Source organism: Vanacampus margaritifer, chromosome 15 (genome assembly GCF_051991255.1).
Source record: "Vanacampus margaritifer isolate UIUO_Vmar chromosome 15, RoL_Vmar_1.0, whole genome shotgun sequence".
NCBI lineage: Eukaryota > Metazoa > Chordata > Actinopteri > Syngnathiformes > Syngnathidae > Vanacampus > Vanacampus margaritifer.
This window is the reverse complement of record NC_135446.1, coordinates 10,631,241-10,656,096: the sequence shown is the minus strand read 5'-3', so window position 1 is coordinate 10,656,096 and position 24,856 is coordinate 10,631,241. Positions and strand designations below refer to the sequence as shown.

Sequence of the window (24,856 nt, the reverse complement as noted above, 5' to 3'; positions counted from 1 at the left end):
TCACTAAAATACAAAATAATTATTCTAAAGTACAGTATGTATAGGGGGGGAAAGTTAGCAAATGTTGATTCCTCGTCAAGTTTGGTTCAATGTTGCGTAATCAAGCGTAACATTTGCCATTGTTATTTTGTGTCGCAAGGAAATTTGGAAACTTTCCTTGTGACAAAAAAAACAACATTCAAATATTAGGTGAACTTCTGGCGAACATTTTTAGTGAACATTGTGACGTTGAACAAGCCCTGATGAGAAATCAACATTTGCTATCTTCGCAATCATTTGCCACTCAGTGGGATACGGGCTTTGATGCTTACATTTAAAGGTCCAAAACGCAAGATTGACGCAAATTGCAGTTTTAAAATAACCATATTTTCCACCCACACATGTTTTAATAATTGTGTAATGGATAGGAGGCACTACCGTGGCATAATGGCTGTTGCCCCTATTTTCTTGTAGAGTGAAATAATGATCGGGTGTTCGGGACCGAATCTTTTTGACAGGCGCGTGCACGCTCGCTCGCTCCACGGGAAGCGTTGGAAGGCGCGACCGCGGAAATAAAGACAAGCGGATATAAAAGTGTGTCAAAATAATAATAAACCAACACTGCAGTGCGACCCTCCATCTCCCGGTGGCTCCTTTTGTTCGACCATCGGGCCGAAACTTTGGCGACATGCAGCGGTAATTGTCCCCGGAAATGACTCTGACCATGGAGAGAAATGCGTCCCCCGACCGCGGTCAGGATACCGGTGATCAGGAAAAGATAACACCTGTCAATTGTGACAAAAAGGGCAAAACTGAAGTCGCACAAGCGTCGTGGGTGGATGTGGATCAATATTAGAGAAGCGCGAATATTGTAGTATGTGGAAAGACCTAAGAGGATGAAACGGGACCCAAAGCGTGCTTAAAAGGTAAGACCTTGTCACAAAAATGCGATGGGGTTTATTTATGATAAGCAATGCACAATAAAACCACCACTAACTAACGACTCGGCACTCTGGGCGTGTGCACGTCGCTGGCTTCCATTCCTCTTTTCGCCAGAGGGGTCGCAAATCTGCAAAAACTCTTTAATTTGCGTTCAGTGGCTTTTAACATGACTCATCGAAAATTTCTATGCATTCAACATGAGTGCCCGTTCATCTCAACCTACCGTTTTATCATCCAAACAGATGTGCATGGACTCAGAGAAGCACATGATCTACACGTTTGGCGGTCGGATACTGACGTGCAACGGCAGCGTGGAGGACACCCGCACGTCCGAGCCGCAGTTTAGCGGCCTTTACGCCTATCACTGCCAAGCGGCCACGTGGAGCCTTTTGCGGGAAGATTCGTGCAACGCCGGCCCAGAGGACATCCAGTCGCGTATTGGACACTGCATGCTCTTCCACACCGTGAGTCAGCAAAATGATTTGTCCCTCCTGATGAGCTTGTTTCATAATCACATTTTCCCCCCCTCCCTCTCCCAGAGGAACCGCTGTCTCTACGTGTTTGGCGGTCAGCGGTCTAAGACCTACCTCAATGATTTCTTCAGCTATGACGTGGATGGAGACCACGTGGAGATCATATCTGATGGCACCAAGAAGGACTCGGGCATGGGTAAGATTTGAGTTGAGTTCGGGTTGGGTGGTTTGAAACCTTGAGATTTTCAAATTTGTTTTATTTCACCTGATGCCATTTCGCTCATGTTTTCTTCTCAGCAAGAATTAAAGTGAAGTCACTTTTTGAAAAATAGTTGCGAGATGGGGTGGTAAAGTTCCTAACTTGGCAACACTGAACTGCTCTTCTATTCACAGCTGTTTTGTTAGGAGCGTTGCATGTCAACATGGGCGAAAAGACTTCTGACAAATTTGAATTCATTGCTAATATTTGTTGTTGTTGTTGTCTGTTGTCTCAGCCCTAACTACAATAAATATGCAGCACAATTTGGACCCATAAAAGATGACAAATTGCCAGCCACAGTGCAATAAAACAACTGTAAGGGAGGAAGCGACCAGCACAAACAGTTGCTTCTTTGTATCTTTTGTAAATCTGTATCACTCTCATGTGAGTGAATCTGCAGCTCAGGGAAGCACCGCTGTAGCATCGTTGAAGGCGCCTGTCAACAAAGCAAGCCTTTAGCACCACTTATGAATTGATATTTAATAAAGTACAGTCAGTGATGGCGGTATCGAATGAAGAAATGCTTTAGCGCCTAAAAATAAGTCTCTGCCCAGTTTTGAGTCTTAAAGGCACTAGGATGCAAAATTTGGCAATATTGAGTCTAAGCGTGTTTGTTATAAGCACATTATAACACACTAATTTGTCCAAAAAGAAAAGGGGTCAATTTGACCTGCAGCCAGCTAAATCAATGGAGCTCTCTTGTAAGCGTACCTGTGCTGCTTTATAACCAGCGTGTAAATGACTAGTGCGGGGATGTGATTTTTCCGCTAATTCGCGGAATTCCGCTTTTTTTTATCTCCCCCCAAAAAAAAAAAATCAGATTTTTTTATTTTTTTTAATTTTTTTTAGTAGTTCATTGTGTATGCACATGACTCCGACAGATAACATCTTCTGCTATAACAAAGACATTTGTGGTATGCTCTAATATGAGTTACTTTTCATTTGGTCATGATACAATTATTTGTTCATGAAATTTGAACTCTTCAACATTATTCATGTGTTAACTTAGTAATCACATTAGTTAGATATGATGATATTCTCAGTGATAGTTTTTAAAAGCAAAGGCAGTCCAATGTTTTTGAATGTGACTGATTTTGAGTTGACTAAAACTGCCATTTTATATGGGATAGTTCAATATACATTGAAAATTTATGCTGTTGTTTTGTCTATTTCTTTGTCATGCGAGTGCATTGAAAGTACTTAAAAACACGGAAAACCCATGAGCTCCGGGGTGCTTCGCCCCCCTTGTCCCCCCACCAGGGCACTGCCCTGGACCTAGCTGGGTGCCGGCGGCCCCCAGACCCCCGGCTAAATTTTCAGATAATTTCACTTTGGTCAAATCACATCCCTGCTAGTGGGCCCTAGAAAAAGCTCAAAAAAATGATCGTAATGAAGTATTTATTTTGATGTCTTGCCAGTTGTCAAACATGGTTTATTGACTCTCATAAAAAGAGCCGAGCTGAGGGATTTTACCGCAAATGAGGTGTTGGGTAGGAAATGAAAGTCGGGCAGAATTTGCATGCTGCGCGCACTCCCGTCTGGCCTTGTTGCCATGGCGGCTTGCTGTTGTGTTGCATTCTTTTTCAGAGCCTCAAATTCTGCTGCTTTGCTATTTTTCTCGTAGTCTTTCGTATTTTGAATGGCTCAAAGTAAACGTTAAGTCCAAGGTTGAAAAATGATTGTTGCCTCGTTGCTCCACCGCCACTCAACACCCCCCCCTCTCCTCCCTAGTACCTATGACGGGCTTTACCCAGAGAGCCACCATTGACCCTGAGCTCAACGAGATCCACGTCCTGTCGGGCCTCAGCAAGGACAAAGACAAACGCGAGGAGAACGTACGCAACTCCTTCTGGATCTATGACATCGCCCGCAACAATTGGTAGGGTACCCGAAGGGAGCTTACGTGCAGCAGAGTAGCACCTCTCGAGTGCGACTGTGTGTGTGTGTGTGTGTGTGTGTGTGTGTGTGTGTGTGTGTGCGTCCTGTATCTGCACTCACCGTTTTTGAATCAGTGGTTGGAAAAGTACAGGTCGTTCTCAATGTTCCAGCACATTGATTTTAGCTGTTCTTGTTCTGCCCGAAGCTCATTCAAACAGACCAGTGAGACTTTTCATGTGGATGTGTGCTCATTACTCTTTTGGTGCGTGGGTTGTGATTTGTTATCTCCGCCAAGGTGGTTATTTTTGTTCCCTTAATTTACCCTCATAGGATTTATAAAGTATAACTAGGTTCCTAGTTTAGATTTTAACTAATAGTTCTATCAAATTAAGAAAAAATATAACTATTTTCGCAAATTGTACATTTATTTAACCAATTTCTGATTGGGGAAGGCATCTACTAGGAAGCAGACATTTATTTCTAAGATTTATTTTGGGAATGATTTTAAAGAATACTACCAGTCTACTGTTAAGTATTACAATTAATTGCAGTGTTGTGGAGTGACCTCCAGTAAGGGTCTACTAAAACACTAATCCGCCAAAAACGCTGTCTCGCTACAAAAGGAAATATGATTTAATATTATCCGAATACTTACACCATCCGGCGTCTCAGGAGAGGAAAGCAGTGCGCCGTTAACACTGTGTATAGTGGAGATGGGGTGCTGTTGACCTCGACTCGGGACGTCGTGAATCGGTGGGGAGAGTACTTCGAAGACCTCCTCAATTCCACCGACACACCTTCCTTTGAGGAAGCAGAGTCTGGGGACTCTGAGGTGGGCTCCCCTATCTCTGGGGTTGAAGTCGCCGAGGTGGTTGGAAAGCTTCTCGGTGGCAGGGCCTCGGGGGTGGATGAGATCCGCCCGGAGTTCCTAAAGGCTCTGGATGTTGTGGGGCTGTCGTGGTTGACACGTCTCTGCAGCATCGCGTGGACATCGGGGACAGTGCCTCTGGATTGGCAGACCGGGGTGGTGGTTCCCCTTTTTAAGAAGGTGGATCGTAGGGTGTGTTCCAACTTTAGAGGGATCACACTCCTCAGCCTCCCAGGTAAGGTCTATTCAGGGGTGCTGGAGAGGAGTTTCCGTTGGGAAGTCGAATCTCGGATTCAGGAGGGGCAGTGTGGTTTTCGTCCCGGGCGTGGAACAGTGGACCAGCTCTACACCCTCAGCAGGGTCCTCGAGGGTTCGTGGGAGTTCGCCCAACCAGTCCACATGTGCTTTGTGGACTTGGAGAAGGCGTTTGACCGTGTCCCTCGGGGAATCCTGTGGGGGGTGCTTCGGGATTATGAGCCCCCTGATACGGGCTATTCGGTCCCTGTACGACCGATGTCAGAGTTTGGTCGGCATTGCTGGCAGTAAGTCGAATTTGTTTCCTGTGAGGGTTGGACTCCGCCAAGGTTGCCCTTTGTCACCGATTCTGTTCATAACTTTTATGGACAGAATTTCTAGGCGCAGCCGAGGCGTTGAGGGGGTCCGGTTTGGTGGCCTCAGCATCGCATCTCTGCTTTTTGCAGATGATGTGATGCTGTTGGCTTCTTCAAGCCGTGATCTCCAGCTCTCACTGGAGCGGTTCGCAGCCGAGTGTGAAGCGGTTGGGATGAGGATCAGCACATCCAAATCCGAGACCATGGTCCTCAGTCGGAAAAGGGTGGAGTGCCCTCTCCGGGTCGGGGATGAGATCCTGCCCCAAGTGGAGGAGTTCAAGTATCTTGGGGTCTTGTTCACGAGTGAGGGTAGGTTAGAGCGGGAGATCGACAGGCGGATCGGTGCAGCGTCTGCAGTGATGCGGACGCTGTATCGGTCCGTTTTAGTGAAGGAGCTGAGCCGAAAGGCAAAGCTCTCGATTTACCGGTCGATCTACGTTCCTGCCCTTACCTATGGTCACGAGCTGTGGGTCGTGACCGAAAGAACAGGATCCCGGATACAAGCGGCCGAAATGAGTTTCCTCCGCAGGGTAGCCGGGCTCTCCCTTAGAGATAGGGTGAGAAGCTCGGTCATCCGGGAGGGACTCAGCGTCGAGCCGCTACTCCTCCACGTTGAGAGGAACCAGTTGAGGTGGCTCGGGCATCTGGTTCGGATGCCCCCTGGACGCCTCCCTGGGGAGGTGTTCCGGGCATGTACTACCGGCGGGAGGCCCCGGGGATGACCCAGGACACGCTGGAGAGACTACGTCTCTCGGCTGGCCTGGGAACGCCTTGGGATCCCGTCAGAGGAGCTGGGTGAAGTGACTGGGGAGAGGGAAGTCTGGGCTTCCCTGCTAAAGCTGCTGCCCCCGCGACCCGACCCCGGATAAGCGGAAGAAGACGGACGGACGAATACTTTACTTAAAATTAAACACTTCTACCTAATGAAAGACTTTGAACGGGTTCAACTTTTTACTATCCATGTATGAATGATGGCATTTATAACATGTGAATAAAGGAGGTGTCTATTTAGGGCATTTGTTTTATTTATCTTAAGCAGCTGATGCACCCAGTGACTAGGGCACGGTGTCTATTAGGGTCAGACGCTATTTAAGTCAATTGTACACAGTATTTAATATAATTGGAATAAACTTTAAGAAAAGGACCCCTCCTAAGTAAACACTTCAAATGGGCTCACAGTTAATCTTTTAATGTCCATGTGTGAACTGGAATATTTTGAATTGCTTGTTTTTGTTTTTTGAGGAGGGATCAATGACAACTACTATTTGTGGAACACTAGTACTTGATATTATTGTAGAATGTAAAGGCCTACCTTTTAATTAAAGTCTTCAAATGGGCTCAGAAACGTAACTTTTTACTGGCCATGTGGTGGCGTATTTATACAGTTTTCCTTGAGAGTTAATTTATGCTAATGTTCTTGCTCTTCCATTTTTTTGTTGCTATCCAAGGTCCTGTGTGTATAAGAACGACCAGGCAATGAAGGAAAACCCCAGCAAGGTCCTGCAGGAGGAGGAGCCGTGTCCGCGCTTCGCTCACCAGCTGGTCTACGACGAGATGCATAAGGTATGGTGTTTTATTTCACGTACCCATCACACCATTTTTGTGGCAAATAGCAACATAACATAACTACAATGCAAATGTTTAGCATGATTCATAAAAAGATTTAGTTGCTTGTTTAATTTCACTCTTGATAAGCTCACAGGCCCTTCAGAGCTCCCGCTATTAGCATACAAAAAGGTCATTTTTCCATCAATGTCTTCCCAGGTGCATTACCTGTTTGGCGGCAATCCGGGCAAGTCTTGCTCTCCTAAAATGCGTCTGGACGACTTCTGGTCACTGAAACTGTGTCGGCCCTCCAAGGAGTATCTGCTGCGCCACTGCAGATATCTCATCCGGAAGTACAGGTCTGTGGCTGCTCGACAGAACCATGTTCCCACCTGGGGCTCTGACATTATCCATGTGACACACATATGGCCATTCTTTGTCCACTAAGCAGACATGATCAAAAGTGCTGTAATATTAGAAAAATTGACAATACAAAATATTTTGCATTTCTTTATTTTATTAAATAATTAGGTTTTTTTTATTATAAATATAAAAGAAAACTTTATTAGCGGAACAATTTACTTTTTATTTTGTTTGAAAAGCAATCTTATGTATTTTACACATATTTCATCTACAAAATTAGAACAATTAAAAAATAAAAAGCTTTCTTTTTTATTCATTTGTTTAAATATTTGGTTGGTATATTGTAAAAAAGAATTATAGAGCAACATGGACGTTTGATTTTACTTATTTTGTAATTTTTCTAATTAACTGTTAATAGGAGAAAACCTTTTAAATATTAACATTAACTGACTTTTTTAATCATAAAATTAAATAGAATTAGAAACTGTACAATCAAGATCTGACAATTATATTATTAAGATAAACCATTTTACATAGACAGTAAAATTAATCTACAAATGACAGGGCCCATTCAATTGGTTTTGCAAAACTTAAATGTGGCCCTTCTGCACACATTTGCCCACCTCTGCTGTAGAGGGTACACAATTTCAGTGACTCGGCTGCCATCTAGTGACTATTTATCAGTACTACAGTAACACAAATCTCTTTTTGTGTGTCCAGGTTTGAAGAAAAAGCCCAATCGGAGCCGCTGAGCGCACTGAAATACCTGCAGGACGACCTGTCGCTCACTGTGGACCACACAGACCCCGAGGAGACCAAAGAGGTACTGGACTTGTCCTTTTTGCAGATATTTTGTCAGTTGAAAGGCTGCTTTAACATTTTTTCCTGTGTGACATGACAATTCATGGTTGCACTATAGTTCCAGCTCCTGCCCTCAGCTCTGTTCAAGTCCAGCAACGACTTCATCCCCCTGGGTAACACTCCAAACTTATTTTTGACTTCATCTTTTGATAGACATTGAATATATACTGATGTAACTGTTTAGCGATAGCCAGCAATACTGTCATTATGCAGGATACAGTTACACCGCCAATGAAATGCAACTATGGTCATATTTATTAGTATAATCTATATTGGCCTTATACATAACCGGCTAGACAATATTTTTATCAAATGAATTACAGATGTGTCCTACATCTTAAGTTCCATTTCTAGTTCTACGGTTATCACATTTTTCATCGTTGCCATCAATTGTCTGATTTAGCATCATGAGAAAAGGCAAAGAAAAAGCATGACACACTTTGGCAAACATTTGCTAACTAAGCACACACTAGCACTTTACACAAACAGTATTAAGTCATTAAACTCACCTTTTAGCACTTTATGGTGGTTAGATAAATGTAAAATGCCCTCCAGGTTTCTCGGACGTGGACCAGACGTACGCCCAGCGCACGCAGCTCTTCGACACACTCGTCAACTTCTTTCCCGACAGCATGACTCCGCCGAAGGGCAACCTAGTGGATCTCATCACCCTTTAGCCCTCCGTTTGTCCCCTCCCCCTGCCTTGTGACAAACCACGACCTCGCCAACTGGACAAAAATGCTCAGACACAGGTGGAAGAGGGAGCGCGACGCACCAGGTACTTTCCATTTCTAATATCTCGTCCCTCCCTCCATTTTACGTCACAATCTGCTGCTGCCACCCTGAAACTGAGACACGTCTAGCCAACACTGTGCTATACTAGTGTGAAATCGTGTGTGTGTGTGCGCGTGTGTGTGTGTGTGTATGCGTGCGTGTGAGACGACCAACTGCCAAGCTTTTGTTTTTTTCCTCTCCTGCCTCGATCATTTGCATCCATACACCTAGCTGATCATGTTCAAACGTGCTATGTTTTGAGTTAAAAAAAATATATATATATATTATTAATAAGTAGAACAGCACTCCTAGTAGTTTTGTGCAATCAATAACCTCCATCAGAGTATATTACAGTTATGCTCACAATTTTATGTATTACCCATCATGACAGGACCTTAAGACAAAGGAGATGCCTTTGAGCAAAAATAAAAGTTTATGTAAAAAATTTGGCTTAGCTAATTTTACAGCTGTAATGGTAATAAAATTTGAAACATAACCTAAAATGGAAGAAATGGGATGGCACCCATTGTAATAAAACACAAGCATAAAGCCTTTTTTTCCCCCTCATGCTAGAGACACTTGAATAGAATTATTTGGTGCTTTTCTGATTGGACTTGATAGGTTCACAAGATGTACATTGTGGTTTGGAATTCATCGTGTGCATCTTCTGCATCATAGAAATGAATTATTAAATGTAATGGGACTTTACCGTCATGATATTTAATGTTTCGTAAAGGTCATTAATTTTTCTTTCAAAATTAATTGATTCTTTTAGAACGTCAAACTTCAAAATTGAGTATCTTAAAATTTAATTTCTCTTGATTTATTTTTAACCTTAGATTTTTTTTCAAAACTGTTCACATAAATTTACAACTTTTTCTTGTAACATTCTGACTTAATTACAAAAAAAGAAATTACTTCTCCTAAAATTCATTTTTTCTTATACTATTGTGATTTTCATAAAAATACAATTCATTATGCTGCCCTAGACTAGAATAAACACAATATGAACAATCTTAAATTTCCTCTCTGGGATTTCAATTCTTAAACTCAAAACTTTTCTTGGAATATGAAGACTTTTTTTTTGAAAATTTTTTCCCCCCCAATATTGCTGCTTACTTCTCTGACATTATGACTCAATCTTTTCAAATAAAACTTTTCTTTGTAAATTGCTTTTCTTGTGATTACCGGTGTATAATATTTTTCTCATCAAATTACCATTTTCTTATCAAAAAATCAATTGAACTACATTTTTTCTGTCAATATTTTTACTTTTTTTTCTCCCCCAATAAATCATGTACAATTTTGAGTTCCATTTTCCCCAATATTTATACTCGTTCTTGTAATAATATTCTTATTCTCATTGTGTATTTCAGCGTGGCCCTGATAGCCCTTTCTAGAAATGTCATTGATGCGTACAGAATGGCGTATGTTTACTTGTATTGATGACTTGTCATTAGTGCAAGTAATGGGAGCTTTTGATTACACCGTGCTTCTTTTTCATTAACACTGGTCATATTTTGTGTTGGAACAGTGTGTGTGTGTATGTTGCTGCGTGTCTGCGAATTGAGAGGGAAAAAAAGTCTAAAATAACTATATATTAAAAAAAAAAATCGAAAGCACCTTTTGTTAAAAGCAATGCCAAATATTATTGTTTAATTTCCTCCCCCGTCCCACATCGTCATTTATCTCAAGCCCTGGTTGGAACTGTGGACTTCCAAGTGTGGTACTGTCCAATCTGTGAGCACTTCTCCGTGGAATGTGTAGAAAGCATTGTAGTATTGCATTGTATGTAATGTAAATAATGAATAAAGATTGTATTTTGTTCAGGTTTTCTTATATTCTGACTTTTGTCTTTTCTTTCTTCTTCTCGTACGTGTTCAAAATGCAATTTAACTCCTGTATGTGGAAAAAAAAATCTTTATTTGCAAAATGTAGTGACAACAATTTACAACTTCCAGTGTGTTAGACCCCTGTTGTTCACTTCTGTCAGCAAACCAACCATAAATACAAAAAGTACAAATACTGGAAACATACTTGAGATATCAAACACACAAACGCGTCTAATTGGAGGTGATGAATTATCAGATACAGTAATCCCCTACATATTCACAGTCAGCTATTAACAAATTCACCGTTGTTGTTTTTTTTGCCTGAAAAAGTGACATGGGTGCATTTTTCGTTTTTTTATGAAGTGCCCTAAAATGCCACAAGATTGCGCCAAAGCCATTTGTGGAAAATTATGGTGAGCCACATATTTATTTTTCTTATTCAAAATAGAATGCCGCTAATCCGTTAGACATTTATATTTAAGGGTAATAAGATGAATTTGAAATAAATTTTGTGAAGTTTGTGGTATATTTATGCTTCCAAATATTAACAGGCATTTATAAACATATTAGCAGCATGTCAATTTCGTGTCTTTTTTCACTGTTTGCCAAAGAGCGGGGGATTACTGTAGTTTGAAGTTGAGATATAGTTATCAATTGGTTTAAAGGGGAAGGAAACCATTTGGATACATTCATTCACGTGCTCAGGTCAAAAATGACTCGAACCGTACAGCATCAGCAATAAAACTAATAATTCGATATTTACAATGTTCAGCAATAAGAAGGATTTAGTTGGCCTGTAGTGCCTGATTGTCATCAGACTTAAGTTTGATACCCAAGTAAAAGACAGTGACAACAAAAAAATGTAATAGCACTCTTATATTGTAATTTATAAAAACATACAGTAGTGACATAATTAAATAGAGTATAAAGAACATTTTTTTGTTGGCCACCTAGGAGCAGTTTAATATCGATGTACTTGGAGACATCACTCAACAAATATCCGTTGGGTCAAGGTTGATCGTATTAAGGCAGCATTGTTGTTTTTTGGGGAATATAAAGCAACCATCCCAATTAGATGTAATTATCCATATTTTAAAGTGTCTTTGAACTTGTTTTGTGGGATATACAAAGCCGGTGTGTGTACAAAGTGTATAATGAGCATTTATATAAGCCCTTTTGTAAAGGCACCGTGTGTAACCTCACTTGCGTTGTATGTCGAAGCCAGGCGTCGAAGCAGTTCAGTGTGGATACCCGCTGCGCAGTCCCGTTTTATTGGTGGTCATGTTTAATCTGTGCCAGGCTGTCACTTTTTTTACAGGTGCGTGTCCTCCTCGTCGGGGACGTCCTCCTTGAGCAGGTTGTCGATGGGCACGATCCAGCCGTCGTTGTTGAACTCGCCGTTGAGGGCCAACTTTTTCTCCTGCATCTCCGGCTGCACCTCCATCACCTCCAGTGTGGGGTTGTCGTGGTAACCGTTCTCGACCGTGTGCAGCTCCTCAGTCAGGTGTTGCTGGTGAGTTCCAAAGGACATTTACCCAATAATTGTAAGTTGCTATGGTTAAAGGACTGTATTCCTCAAAAAGGCATTTGCTCAAATGATGTTCATTTGAGGCACAATGTTGTTGATGAACTAGAAAAATTCCCGCGGAAATTTTGAATGGGACTGCTGACTCTTGTAAATGAGCTGAACAGTTTAAAATTTAAACGACTGGAATGGCTCAAGAAATGTGGAAGTTAACCATAATCAACATCAACTAAAAGTATTTCACTGTCCCTGAAAATGTATTTAAAAAAATGTAAATGAGCTGAACAGTTTAAAATTCAAACGACAAAAATCGGTCAAGAAATGTGGAAGTTAACCATAATCAACAGAAACTAAAAATATCTCACTGTCGCTTTAAGAACGCACACCCATTTTTGACTTGGAGCCATCACGCGCCCCACATTCCATTGAGATTGTATGAGAGACGCACCCCTTGAACAAAAGCCTCTCACGACTTAACGGTTCAAGATACAGATTCAAGAAATGGCTCGTTAGAACGGCAAGGGTTTGGGGAACACGAGCATGTTCTCAATTTTTTAATCAGAAGAAAAATGACCAAATGAGAGCAGGTTGAAAACTTATGATTTATCAGAAATGAAGAGCGAAAGGCGCCTGAATTTAACATGGAAGAGATAGGCAAGTTCGTCCGACTTGTCCTCGCTTAAAGTGAAAATAAAGGTACTAAATGACACCTTAGCCAAATAAAAGTTAGTTTGTCTGAAAGAAGACACTCGTGACTACAAAATGTGAGCATTTGATGTCTAGTGAGCAAAGATTGTGGCCATGGTGACGAGTTGAAGTGAAACTTTTGCAAATAGAAGTAGACTTTTCTTTTTTCCCGCCACTCTAAAGTTAATTGGTCAACAGAGTGCGGTAGAAGCCTAATTCACTCACTGTCTTTGTACCCGCACAGGGGGGAGAGCTTTCATTCCTTAAAAAATATTTCGACACTGAGCTAAAGATGGGAAAAATTCCTACAAAAGGAGCTAAAATTCGTATCGGTCGGATAACGTATACGTGCGCAGCGTGTCTTGGAAAAAGGTGCTTGATCTGTAATTTGTTCCCCCTTTCTCCATTCATTTCCTATGGGAGTTTTTGGGGAATTGCGTCGCCATGGTAACTCGGAATTCCTAGAAAAGTAATGCCGCACCGAGTCAGATCGAGCCGCATCGTTTGATACCTCATTTGTCCCGGTGCGATATACGGTACGGGCCGCATTTTTGCGGAAAAATCTCGGGATTTTCTAGGGTGGAGGATAATATGTGCTGCTTTCAGCAGTCCCATAATTATGGTGCGACCTTGTGATCAATGTACAAATTAAAGTTTTCATATTACAAAGGAATAATAATAAATACTGCTGCACATCTAAAGGCATTAATTAGGAAAAAATATTCTGTTCATGCAGTACATCCAGCAAAAGTTTTCTAAATTCCACTTTCCCTATAATGCCACATTTTCAACAACACAAAAAAGGTTAACAGTATATATTTTTTTTTGCTTCACATTTGTCATTTTTCCACAAATTCAACCATTCCCATTTAAAATGTACATTTAATTCATCCAGGGAATTTTACATTTCAATTGACAACTCACCCAATACAAGCAAATGGATAGTTTCTTATTTGATTCATTGCTCAACATTTCGAAGTGGGAGAGACGGCCAGGTACGTACGTACCTGGTTCTCGCTGTAAGGTTTGCGGTGGTGGGACGCACACACAGCCAGGATGATGATCATAATCAGCAGAGCTCCACACGAAGCCAAAATAGCAATCAGGGTTTTGTTATCGGTCGCTTTCTTCATGTGCACAGCAAAAATAATCCAATGGAAATATTAGTGGCTTGTTCAAGCTAAGCGTGCTTTTGTGACTAGATCAGAGCCAACCCACCTTGGTTATTTCTTCATAATACTGAGTTGCCAGGGCTGTTTTCACTGTAACAGACATACAAATGTTTATATACGGAAGGGGGGAAAAAAAACTCCTGTTTTTCTGACAAATTTTTGGGGAGGAGCTTTGTTTTTTTTGAGTATTTTTTTTAATTGTCTGTTTTTCTGAATAATTATTTCTGTTTTACAGAATTTTTTTTTCTGTCAAAAAAATATTCCGAAAAACAGGCAAAAAAAAATTATTCAGAATTTTTTTTCCCAAAAAACTGAAAAAAAATGTTTCCCGAAAAACAAAGCTGGTGTTCTGTTTTTCGGAGTAATTTTTAATTTTTTCTTTACCTCGGAACTCCAAGTGACTTGTTGCAGACTCGCTAATAGCGGAAGCGGACACTTTCCCGCAGACCTCCATATGCAATAAGATGCTCATGTTTACTTACTGGCTCTCAATGAAGGAATGAATGTGTATAATGTATTGTGGTTTGTTCTCTAGTAAAGGAAACCCCTTTTAAAAAAAAAAAAATCTGAAAAACAGAAAAAATAACTATTTTATAAAATGGGGAAATTACTCAGAAAAACAGGGAAAAATATTTAGGTAAATATTTTTTTCAAACAGAAAAAAATACTTCAAAAAATATTCAATAAAAAAAAAAGTACTCAAAAAAACAAAGCTCCCCCCAAAAATTTGTCAGAAAAACAGGACTTTTTTTTCCCCCAAGTGAATGCAATACGCTTCCATATTTATATGCTGTTTGTGTTTGTTAGTGGCCCAGTACATTTATTCACTGCGCATAGCAGCGAATGACATTTGAGAGAAGCAATTTTGCTGTGGCTAAATGGAGTCAGCAGTACCTTTGCCGTTGATCTCCACACAGTCGAAGAGAAGTTTGCCTTTATGGTGGCGCCATGTCAACGTGCAGTTTCCGTCCTTCAGGTTGCCCATGAGGCGCCTGCACACCTCCACCAGGTCTTTCTCCTCCTCTTTCTGCACGGGCACAATTAGCAAAGTCAGGAGATGGAGGGATGAATGCAGGAAGTTATGAATTGTGAGCGGATAGCAAGTGTGTTTATATGCACAGGCTTTTGAGGCAAGGAGAGCTAGAGTGGGATATTCACTGGAGACAGAGTGATTTAAAAAAAATAAGGGATCAAATCCCTACCTCTTGTCCATTGTTCAGTGAGTACTAGACATGACGGAGGAGAAGAAAAAAACAATATTGCATGTTAGACAAAAGCAATTCACATTTAGTTTGTCAGCAATTTTTATTACAAGGATGCACTCATTCTGTTCCAACTCTCCTAGCTTACCGAAAACTTCTTTATGTAAGCTTCAGTTGTTGTGGTTATTTTCGAGGACGTGCCGCCAGGGGTCCCACTTGTGGTTACAACAGCGGAGGGGGCAGTTGAGGCCAGGATGGGGGGCCTCGCCGTCGTCTGTTCTCTCACAGCTATTTTGGTGGTCCCTGAAGTCACTGTTTGTTGGGGGCTCGTCACGGTGGTTTTAGCTACAGCGTTGCATTGGATTAAAATTGACTCTTAACTCATTCACTGCCATTGACAGCAATAGACGTCCAAAAATTATTTGAACTGAATTAGTTTAAAGTTTTTTTTCCATTTTTGTTAACAAGAGTATGAAAGCCTAGAATTTTGTTTTCGTACATTAAGAACAGATATAAAATTTGTGATTAATCTTGAATTAACTAGTGAAGTCATGCGATTAATTACGATTACAAATTTTAATCACCTGATGCCCCTAATTTTTAATAATCTTTTCTTTTCTTTTTTCTTTTTTTTTTAAATAATCTTTTTTGTTTGTTTTTTTAAGAAAGGATTATTAAAAATTAGGGGCATCAGGTTATTACAATTTTTTATCGTAATTAATCGCATGTCTGCACTATTTAACTCACAATTAATCACAAATTTTATATCTGTTCTAATACAATAAAAAAAATCTAGGTATTCATACTCTAGTTAACAAAAGTGGGAACATTTTTAAACTAATATAAATAGTTCAAATGAATTTTTTGACGTCTATAGCCATCGATGGCAGTGAATGAGTTAATATAGTTACTGACATCTGTTGTGATGATTAGGCACAATATATATATATATATATATATATATATATACATATATATATATATATATATATATATATATATATATATATATATTAGGTGTGTGCCCAAAAATCTATTCTCATTTAGTACGATTCAGAATCGATTTTAAATGTCCCAATATCGATTTTATTTAAATTATTTTATACTGTCTTCCCTTTGTTTGTGTGTGCCTTTATTAAGAGCGCTGTTCATATTGTACCCAATTTGGCCACTTAGGGGCCGTGTGGTTCCACGCGGTCTGATACACTAAGTTGTAGCCACATTAGAGAGTAGAAGGAAAAAGTCACGATCAAGTTATTCCAATAAAAGTTTTTTTGCAGCGTGGAGCCGTTCTTTTGAGTCATAAAAGTGCCGCGAGTAGAGCGCTAATTAGCATTAGCGAGACAGACTGGAGTAGATCATTACGATTCCTTGAACATCTATAAATTAAAGCAAAAATCATTGTCAATCAAACCATTTTGAATCAAAAATCGTTCTTAATCGAAAAAATCGATTCTGAATCGAATCACACACCCAAAAATCGGAATTGAATGGTGAGACATTCAAAGATTTCCACCCCTAATATATATATATATATATAGTGGCCTTACCTGTTTTGACTTCCTTTTGCGTTGTCTTGACGATGACAGTGGTGTGCGTGGTGGGCTGATGAGCCGCCGTAGTGCCGCGTGTGGCCACTTCAGTCGTCGGCGTGACCGTGACTATATCATTGGGTTTTTTGCTTGGAGCAGGCGCTAGTGTGCCAGCCACTGTCGTGGCTGTGAGGGTGGCTTTTGACGGGTCCGTTGTGATAATTGGGGTAATAGAGGTCGCACTTTTAACAGTCAGTGTCACGCTGGCGGTGCCAGCATCAACTGGGGCGTGCGTTTCTGGCCGATGCGGTTGTGTTGGGGCTGTCGTTACCTTGACAGTGGGCGCCGTTATGAGGGCAGGTAAGGTGACCAGGGGTAAACTCGTTGGGACCTGCGTCACCGTAACTGGGTCAGCAATTGTTGGCGCTACAGTTTGTGTTTTTTTATCAGTAACGGGCTCTACTACAGCCTGTATTGTAGCTATGCTGGCATCGGTTGGCACTTTCGTGGGCGTGGCGGTCGTCCCTTGTGTGGGAGCGTTCTTCGTCACGGTCACTCCGGTAGCTGCCGTCGTGTCTGAGCACGCTTTGTGACATAAAAGACCTAAAAATAGAGTAAGAGTATATCAGTGAAAATCCCAATGATATTTTTTAGCACTGTACAATCACTGCACTTCTTCTTCTCCTTTTCCTTTCGGTTTTTCCCTTTACCACTTCACAACAGTACTGTAGAGAAATTAAAGAATAAAAATAAAGAATAACCCTAAAAAAATAAAGAATAAAAAAAATAAAGTTAAATAAAACGCGTTATTAAATAAATGCTGAAAAACAAACAGTTCTTAAAGATTAAATGCAAATGTAATACATGTAAAAGTTAAATACAACTGAAGTGTACTTGGGGGCACTGATTCTTTTGGGTACCAATAGAGGGACATAGCACCTGTTTGAAAATCATCACAGACTCCACCAAATAGTATGCATCTGTTTGCGCGGTTGTATCTAACCAAGTGTCCGCCACCCCTTCCAATTTATTTAGAGTTCATGAAGCTTTTTTAATCTGTAGCTGCGTTTTCATTAATATTTAATTTTTGTTCAAAAGCAAGCTAATTGCATCATGTAGGTAGTCAACACTAATCTGGATTATGAACACAAATGTATTAATTCTTTCACTGCCATTAATGGCTATAGACGTCAAAAATTCATTGGAACTATTTCTATTAGTTAAAAAAAAAAAATCCACTTTTGTTAACGAGTATGAAAACCTAAAAAAAATGTATTGTACATTTAGAACAGATATAAAATTTGTGATTAATCATGAGTTAACTAGTGGAGTAATTAGATTAATTACAATTACAAATTGTAATCGCCTGACGCCCCTAATTTTTAATAATCTTTTACTTTCTTTAAAAAAAATCTTAAAAAAAAAAAAAAAGGAAATCATTATTAAAAAATGAGGGCAATTTTTTTTAAATTGTAATTAATCACAGGACTTCACTAATTAATTAGTTTTTTAAAGAAAAGATTAACAAAAGAAAAGATTATTAAAAAATTAGGGTGTCAGGGGATTAAAATTTGTAATCGTAATTAATCGAATGACTTCACTAGTTAACTCATGATTAATCACAAATTTTATATCTATTCTAAATGTACAATAAAAAAAATGTTCTAGGTTTTCATACTCTTGTTAACAAAAGTGGAGAAAAATGTTAAACTAATAAATATAGTAAAAATTAATTAATGGCAGTGAATGAGTTAATAATGAAAATATGTACTTTGTCTTATTTCAATAAATAGAAAAAACATTTACAATTTCAAATATCAATTGGAATTTATAACACTAAAGTATTTGGAATTACGGTTATGTATTTACTGTATATGATTCATATTTATAACAAATAATAGAAGAAGAAAAATATGTTTATATTTACCGTATTTTAAAATTGTTTTTGTGAACAACTATATTGTCACTTTTAGGAGCTAATGTATCAACATTGATCAGTTTCAGGTATCAGTTTATTGGCTTGTTTTGAGTTAATAATAATAACAATAATTTTTTTATTTTTTTTTAAAGGTGGGTGATCAGACAATAAGAGCCCACAAACAAAGACACATTCAAATATCAAAACAGAAATAATATTAACATTCACTGCTAATATTATTCCAGCCATCCATCTTCCTCCATTGCTCTATTTATAGTGTCCGGGCCAGGATGTTGTACACAATAAACTTGGAAGCACCACACCTAAACAGTCCATTGCCTTTTCGTATATATGTGTGTGGAGCAGTGGGCTCTACAATAGTGTCTGGCCCTACCACCTCTGTGGATTGTGACCTCCGCCCAGCTATTGTGTTCTACCCCGCGCACAAAACCACTGATGACATATGACATATTACAGCACAATTAGCCATGATTTACTGGAGATGATGTCATCTCCTTGGATACCAACTTAACTTAACTTAACTTAACTTAACACACACCAAAACCTACAGTAATACAATTACTGACATATTTATAGATGATTATATACAGTATTTGTGTTCATTTGTTTATTTATGTATTCATTATTCACAGTTTTTTCACATTTTTTTTGATGCGATCATTATTTTACTGCGGAAGGCACAGTGATGCTGCTGACCACTCCAGAGTGCAGCCTGCTTCTCAAACAGGACAAACACTTTCATTAATACGCCTTAATCACAACAATCCCTTTTGGCCTCTGAGTCGCATGTATTTTTTCTTTTTTTAACTCATTCGCTGCCATTGACGGCAATTGACGTCAAAAATTCATTTGAACTATTTTTTTTTTTTTCCTGGAGAGCTCAGTATTGTTCATTCGGTAATTTTACCCATTTGACATGTCATCATCATTGCTCTATCTTTTTTTTTTTTTTTTAAATAAAAAATTTGTATGTGCATGTGAGTGTGTATTCATTAATTCACCTAAAACCTATTTTAAAAAATCCCATACCGTTCACCTAAACCGAACACCTCAGAACCCAGCCAGAGCCGTGAGGCCGTCAGGAGACCCGAGGAAGGACCAAAGAAAAGAAAGGAAAGGGAAATCCAGCACCGACCAGACATTTGAACTATTTCTATTAGTTAAAATTTTTTTCCACTTTTGTTAACAATAGTATGAAAACCTAGAAAAACTAATTATTGTACATTTAGAACAGATATAAAATGTATGATTAATCGTGAGTTACAATTGTGCCAATTAATGGCATGACTTACGAGTTAACTCAAGATTACTCACATATTTTATATCTGTTTTAAATGTACAATAAAACAAAATCTAGGTTTTCATACTCTTGTTAACAAAAGTGGAAAACAATGTTAAACTAATAGAAATAGTTCAAATGAATTTTTGACGTCTATAACCGTCGATGGCAGCGAATGAGTTAACAGTCCCTGTGATTTTCTTACAACACTACTACTTTGAGTGATTACGTTTAAACTTGCTGCGCAACAATCATGTCATTTTCCCACTGTCAGCGCAGCATCTGTTTCTTCGCGGGTGACAGCACCCCTGATCCTTCCACTATCTCCACCAAGGTTGTTTTTACTTCACCCACACATTCCTCCTGACGTACTGTAGGTCACCTGTGGTCTTTTTTTTTTTCTTTTTTTTTCTTTTTTTCCCCCCCAGGAAATAAAAAAGGTCCCCTGTGGTCTATTAGATCCACTTGTACTACGCTGAAGGTTTGAACAGTAGACACAAATATATGGTCAAAAGGCGGCCTGACTCAAATTTATGGCCTCCCTTCTATTTTGAACCTCTTTGTTGCTAAATGTGGTGAAAAGAGTGAGCATGAAAATTGGGTTAGTGGCTCAGGAAGACATTACATCTATTAATCGGACACATTTATGAGTGTTTTTGTCTGCCAGCCAGCTAGTAGTTTGTCCACTTTGCCAAGGACTGCGGCCCCGGGCTGATCACAACTCGCTTTAAACAATGCGCTCCCAAAAAAAAGCAAGTGGGACAAATCTTCCCCATTACTTTGGTGACACCCCCACAAAGGGCCCCCACGTGCGCTCATGCAACGATTCCACATCCCCGGGCCTCGTTACACCCAGAGAGCTAATTCAGCCGGGCGCACCATTGTGAGGGGGGCACCGGGTGAAAGCTGGATAAGGGAGGGGTCTTCCCAAAGTGCGGTGTTGGGAGGTGAGGAGGCGTGATTGTAGTCGGTGGGAATAAAGAGCAAGACAAGTGAGAGGGAGGGAGGAGGGTCAGAGGAGAGAACATGAAGAGACGCTGTAAATTTAACTGCCAAATGGAAATGAACTGACACACACACACACACACTTGCACATTATCCACTCCCCGACCTTGGAAACCAGACTGGTATGTGTATTTACACAAGCTGTGGGGTGCGTTTGTGATAATAAAGTACACTGTTACGCCCCTCTCGTAGTAGTCATGAATAAAGATAACTTTGAATATCACTTAAAATAAAAACATGTATTTACCGTATCTGATAAACCTTTGAACATGTAAGCATGTATCCCACATACCGTACGTGGCTAATTGAGCACCAACCGTGGTGTGTTTTGAGAATGTTGCAACCAGGCGGAGGAGTTGACATGCTAAGATGAGGCAGATGGAAAATAAATGCGAACCAAAACAAGGCGGACACCATTCGGTACCAGTTGCGGGGCCTGGTTAATGTCTCGCACCTGGGAAAGGGTAGTGGCATGCAAGAATATATATATATATATATATACTGTATATATATATATATATATATATACTGTATATACAATACATAAGTCATCAATCAAAACGCAGTCCAAGATCCAAAATGTATATCTTGCTTTGGCTTCACTTTTAATAATGAACTTCTTGCGAGTCAAGATCGAGGGAAGAGCAGCACTGATACCATGGCATTGCCTGCGAGCACTTTCTAAGTGTTCATTTCCATTGGGTTGGGGTTAGAACACATTAGTGCTAAACAAATGTGGCTCTGAACTCATTCACTGCCATTGACGGCTATAGACGTCAAAAATTCATTTGAACTATATTTCTATTAGTTTCACATTTTTTGTCACTTTTGTTAACAAGAGTATGAAAACCTAGGAAAAAATGTATTGTACATTTCGAACAGATATCTTCAGTTAACTAGTCATGCGATTAATTACAATTAAAAATTGTAATCGCCTGATGCCCCTAATTAAAAAAAAAGAAAAGATTATTAAAAATTAGGGACGTCAGACTATTAAATTAATTGCATGACTTCAATAGTTAACTCGCGATTAATCACAAATTAGATATCTGTTCTAAATGTACAATATTTGTTTTGTGTTTTCATACTCTTGTTAACAAAAGTGGGAAAAAAATGTGAAAATAATAAAAATTGTTCAAATGAATTTTTGACGTCTATAGCCGTCAATGGCAATGAATGAGTTAATGACTTGGCATAATCCAAACGTGAATATTTTACGTGCAGTTACAAAAGTAGTAGCTGAAAAATGAAAGGGAACCGTTACTTTTGGTGGAATCACATTGGACTAAACATGCCGATAACCTATTCTAATATCTTTGGCAGAAGTCATCCAAAATAATGCAAAAACCTACAAGAGCCTGCCTCCCAATTAAAGCCTAACCCTATTGAACCTTCCCTGGCAGAGGTAATAATAATAATTTCAAAGTCTGTAAGAAAATGCCTCTCAGCCTCAGTGTAAATGTGGCTCTAAATGCAAAGAGCTGTATTTAGCTTCTAAAGTGTTGTCTATAGGACCCAGCCTTTAACCTAGGGGTGGGGAAATCCGTTCCTTGACAGGCACTGTCCTGCCAGTCTGTTTTAGATGTCTTCCTCCTCCGACACAGCTGATTCACACCGCTGATGATCAGGATCGTTGTTGGACTTCTACAAAAATTTCCAATGATCTTATCATTTGAATCAGGTGTGTTGGAGGAGGTGGCTCTCGAGGGCCGGAGTTCCCTACCTCCGCTCAAAAATATTACAACTTCCCTGGCAAAGGTAATACTGTAATGCAAAAATATATTCATGCAGGGTGCTTTTTTTTTTTTCTTCTTTTTTTTTATTCTGCAATGCAGGCCACATGAAAAGGTTCCACCAAGCGAGAGAAGGCGGCTCAAGGTCATCTCCTGCCACCACACCCTCCTTGGGAACCAGGATGTTGATAGAAAGTATTCCCCCACTCCCCGACCCCGCTCCATCTATTGTTCTCACTTCTCTCCCATGCTCCGACCGGCAAGCAAAGACACCAAACCAATGTGCCAAAGCAGGCAGCGTCTCCCCCGGCACCCCTGGTGTCCTGGAATCTGAACCGCCTGTTATCTTGTAGGAAACTGACAGGTCACGACCCCACAGCCAAAAGCAGAGGACAGCCTTGTCGGCGTGGAGTTCGGAAGTCCTGGTGAAGACTGATAACTAAATGATGCGACCAATTCCTCTTGGCCGCCATCCCAGTGTTTGATTCAAGCATGTTTTGGAGGTAAGTTAAAAATAATAATAATAATAAATAAAGCTGTTTTGACACCAAACAAGCATTAAATAACATCAGGTGAAAGTGACAAAAAGAAGTGACCTTTTGACCCTGCAGTATTCGAACCCACTATAACTTCAGGTCAAATTCCAAAATGCAAAACCCGAGAAGAACATAGCAAGAAAAGTTGCAAATTTAGCACTGGAGGCATGGAACCATTTTTGGCTGTTTATGGAATCATAGTTGATTGAGAAATAATAAATTGAGCAATCATCCAATAATAATACACGCTAACCAGGTGGCGTCATAATGAACTCCGTATGCCTACAATATTATAATTTCCTTGTCAGCGATAATAGTACTGAAATATCTAACATGCAGGATGCTTGAACGTTAGCCATAATAGTCTGCATGTTTATATCACATATAAGAGTTTGGGCTGAGGCAATACAAGAACATAAACACGCAAATGAAAAAATATAGAACATACATCATCATTGTTTAGTGGTGACATCTTGAATATTCTTTCAATTAATTCTCTTTTTAATTGTTCAATTGATGTACTTTTGTTCACCAAAAACAAACCTTCAGTCAATGCTTTTTTTTGTTTTGTCCTGCACACGTTGAAGCCTTCACGTGCTTGCGTAGTGTTACAAATACACACACAGCCATGCTTGTTCACACACTCTTTTCTATTTTTAGGACTTTGTATTGGGCTTTCGATTGAGGTTTTTCTGTCGGGGGGGGGGGGGGGGGGGTGGCCTGTGTCACACGTTGTTTTTCCCAGGGTAGAAAACTAAAAGCTCCCATTTGGATTCACGCAGTGCGGTGGCTGAGGCAGGTGCATAATTAAAGAAGCCCTCTTTACTTGCAGCCAGGGAGGGAGGAGGTCATGGGTCTACTTCATTATTCAAGCTCCTCTAGACTTCGTAGCTGTGTGCGTGTGTGTGTGTGGGTGTGGGTGGGTGGGTGTGTGTTGGGGGTGGGTGGGTTGTTGGTGTTATTAATTATTTTGAATTAAATGTACATTCGTTTTATCATTTATTTTTAAAATTGTTTAATTTAGTGTACTAAATCAATATAATTTACTGAAATAATTTATTGAATACAAATTTATTTGAATGAAATGCATTTTTAGTCCCCAAATTTTTTTTATTCAATTTTAATATATATGTTTTATTTATTTTTTATATTTTTTTCTGGAGAATTTTAATGTTTTAATATTTTTCATTTTTATCTGGATAAAATAAAATAAGTTTTGATGCTGTATATACAACATTTTCTAAAAATTAAAAGAAATGGTAGCTCGATTTTGGCGAATACTGCACAATTGATGACAACAAAATGTCTCCATGTGCATCCCATGTATGCGCACCTGTTGCTGTGTGCGCTCTTGTCACCTCTTTACGCTTCCAACATATTCATGTATTCATTTTTTTTTTTTTTTGCATTAATACAAAGAGTAAAAACTCAACAAGTACTCACTAAGCAGCAGACACGCGATCCTCATAGTGGCTCCCATCCTATTTCTGCGTTCTTCTTCTTCTTCTTCTCCCAGATGTAGCGATCATTCATGCAGTGGATGAGTTTTTGAAGTGCGCTAAAAGTGGAGCCGCGCCGTCCTGTCACGCCTTTCTCCTCCAATTTGAAGTAAATGATCTCGCCGCGAGGGCCTTTTGTGTTTTCTTCCTTAAAAGTGAAAGCCAAGAATGCTTTTGTGCATGCTTGCGTCCCCGGCCCTCTTTGCAAAGATGGGGATTTGGGGGGGACGAGTTTTTCTGCCGTCTCCTTGGCTGCGCTCGCTCGCTCCCTCCCTCTCCCTTTCGCTTCCCGGCTAGTATTGTGCTTGGCGCGGCCCTCGCTCCAGCACTAAAGAGCTGCTCATTGCCATCCCCGAACCATG

General features: G+C 39.8%; 2 protein-coding genes across 6 annotated transcripts in view; one reads left to right on the top strand and one right to left on the bottom strand.

Moving 5' to 3' along the window:
* The window catches only part of mkln1 (muskelin 1, intracellular mediator containing kelch motifs), an 18,335-nt gene extending 6,491 nt beyond the window's left edge, over positions 1–11,844 (top strand). For 4 of the 5 annotated variants that reach the window (XM_077543338.1, XM_077543337.1, XM_077543336.1 and 1 more), the window contains exons 11-18: positions 1,164–1,385; positions 1,461–1,590; positions 3,385–3,532; positions 6,459–6,573; positions 6,775–6,914; positions 7,639–7,741; positions 7,838–7,892; positions 8,335–10,394. In XM_077543338.1, the coding sequence (XP_077399464.1) occupies positions 1,164–1,385; positions 1,461–1,590; positions 3,385–3,532; positions 6,459–6,573; positions 6,775–6,914; positions 7,639–7,741; positions 7,838–7,892; positions 8,335–8,456 (1,035 nt within the window). In that variant the 3' untranslated portion in view covers positions 8,457–10,394. Of the gene's footprint in view, positions 1–1,163; positions 1,386–1,460; positions 1,591–3,384; positions 3,533–6,458; positions 6,574–6,774; positions 6,915–7,638; positions 7,742–7,837; positions 7,893–8,334; positions 10,395–11,703 lie in introns of those variants that run through there. The other variant, XR_013288239.1, reaches the window with a different exon arrangement.
* On the bottom strand, positions 10,458–24,856 carry podxl (podocalyxin-like). The gene is made up of 8 exons (XM_077543340.1): positions 24,439–24,856; positions 16,522–17,106; positions 15,120–15,316; positions 14,972–14,995; positions 14,664–14,796; positions 13,816–13,859; positions 13,605–13,724; positions 10,458–11,895 (listed from the first exon to the last, which is right to left on the bottom strand). Exons 1-8 carry the CDS (start codon positions 24,473–24,475, stop codon positions 11,698–11,700), a joined length of 1,338 nt encoding a protein of 445 aa, XP_077399466.1. The 5' UTR covers positions 24,476–24,856; the 3' UTR covers positions 10,458–11,697.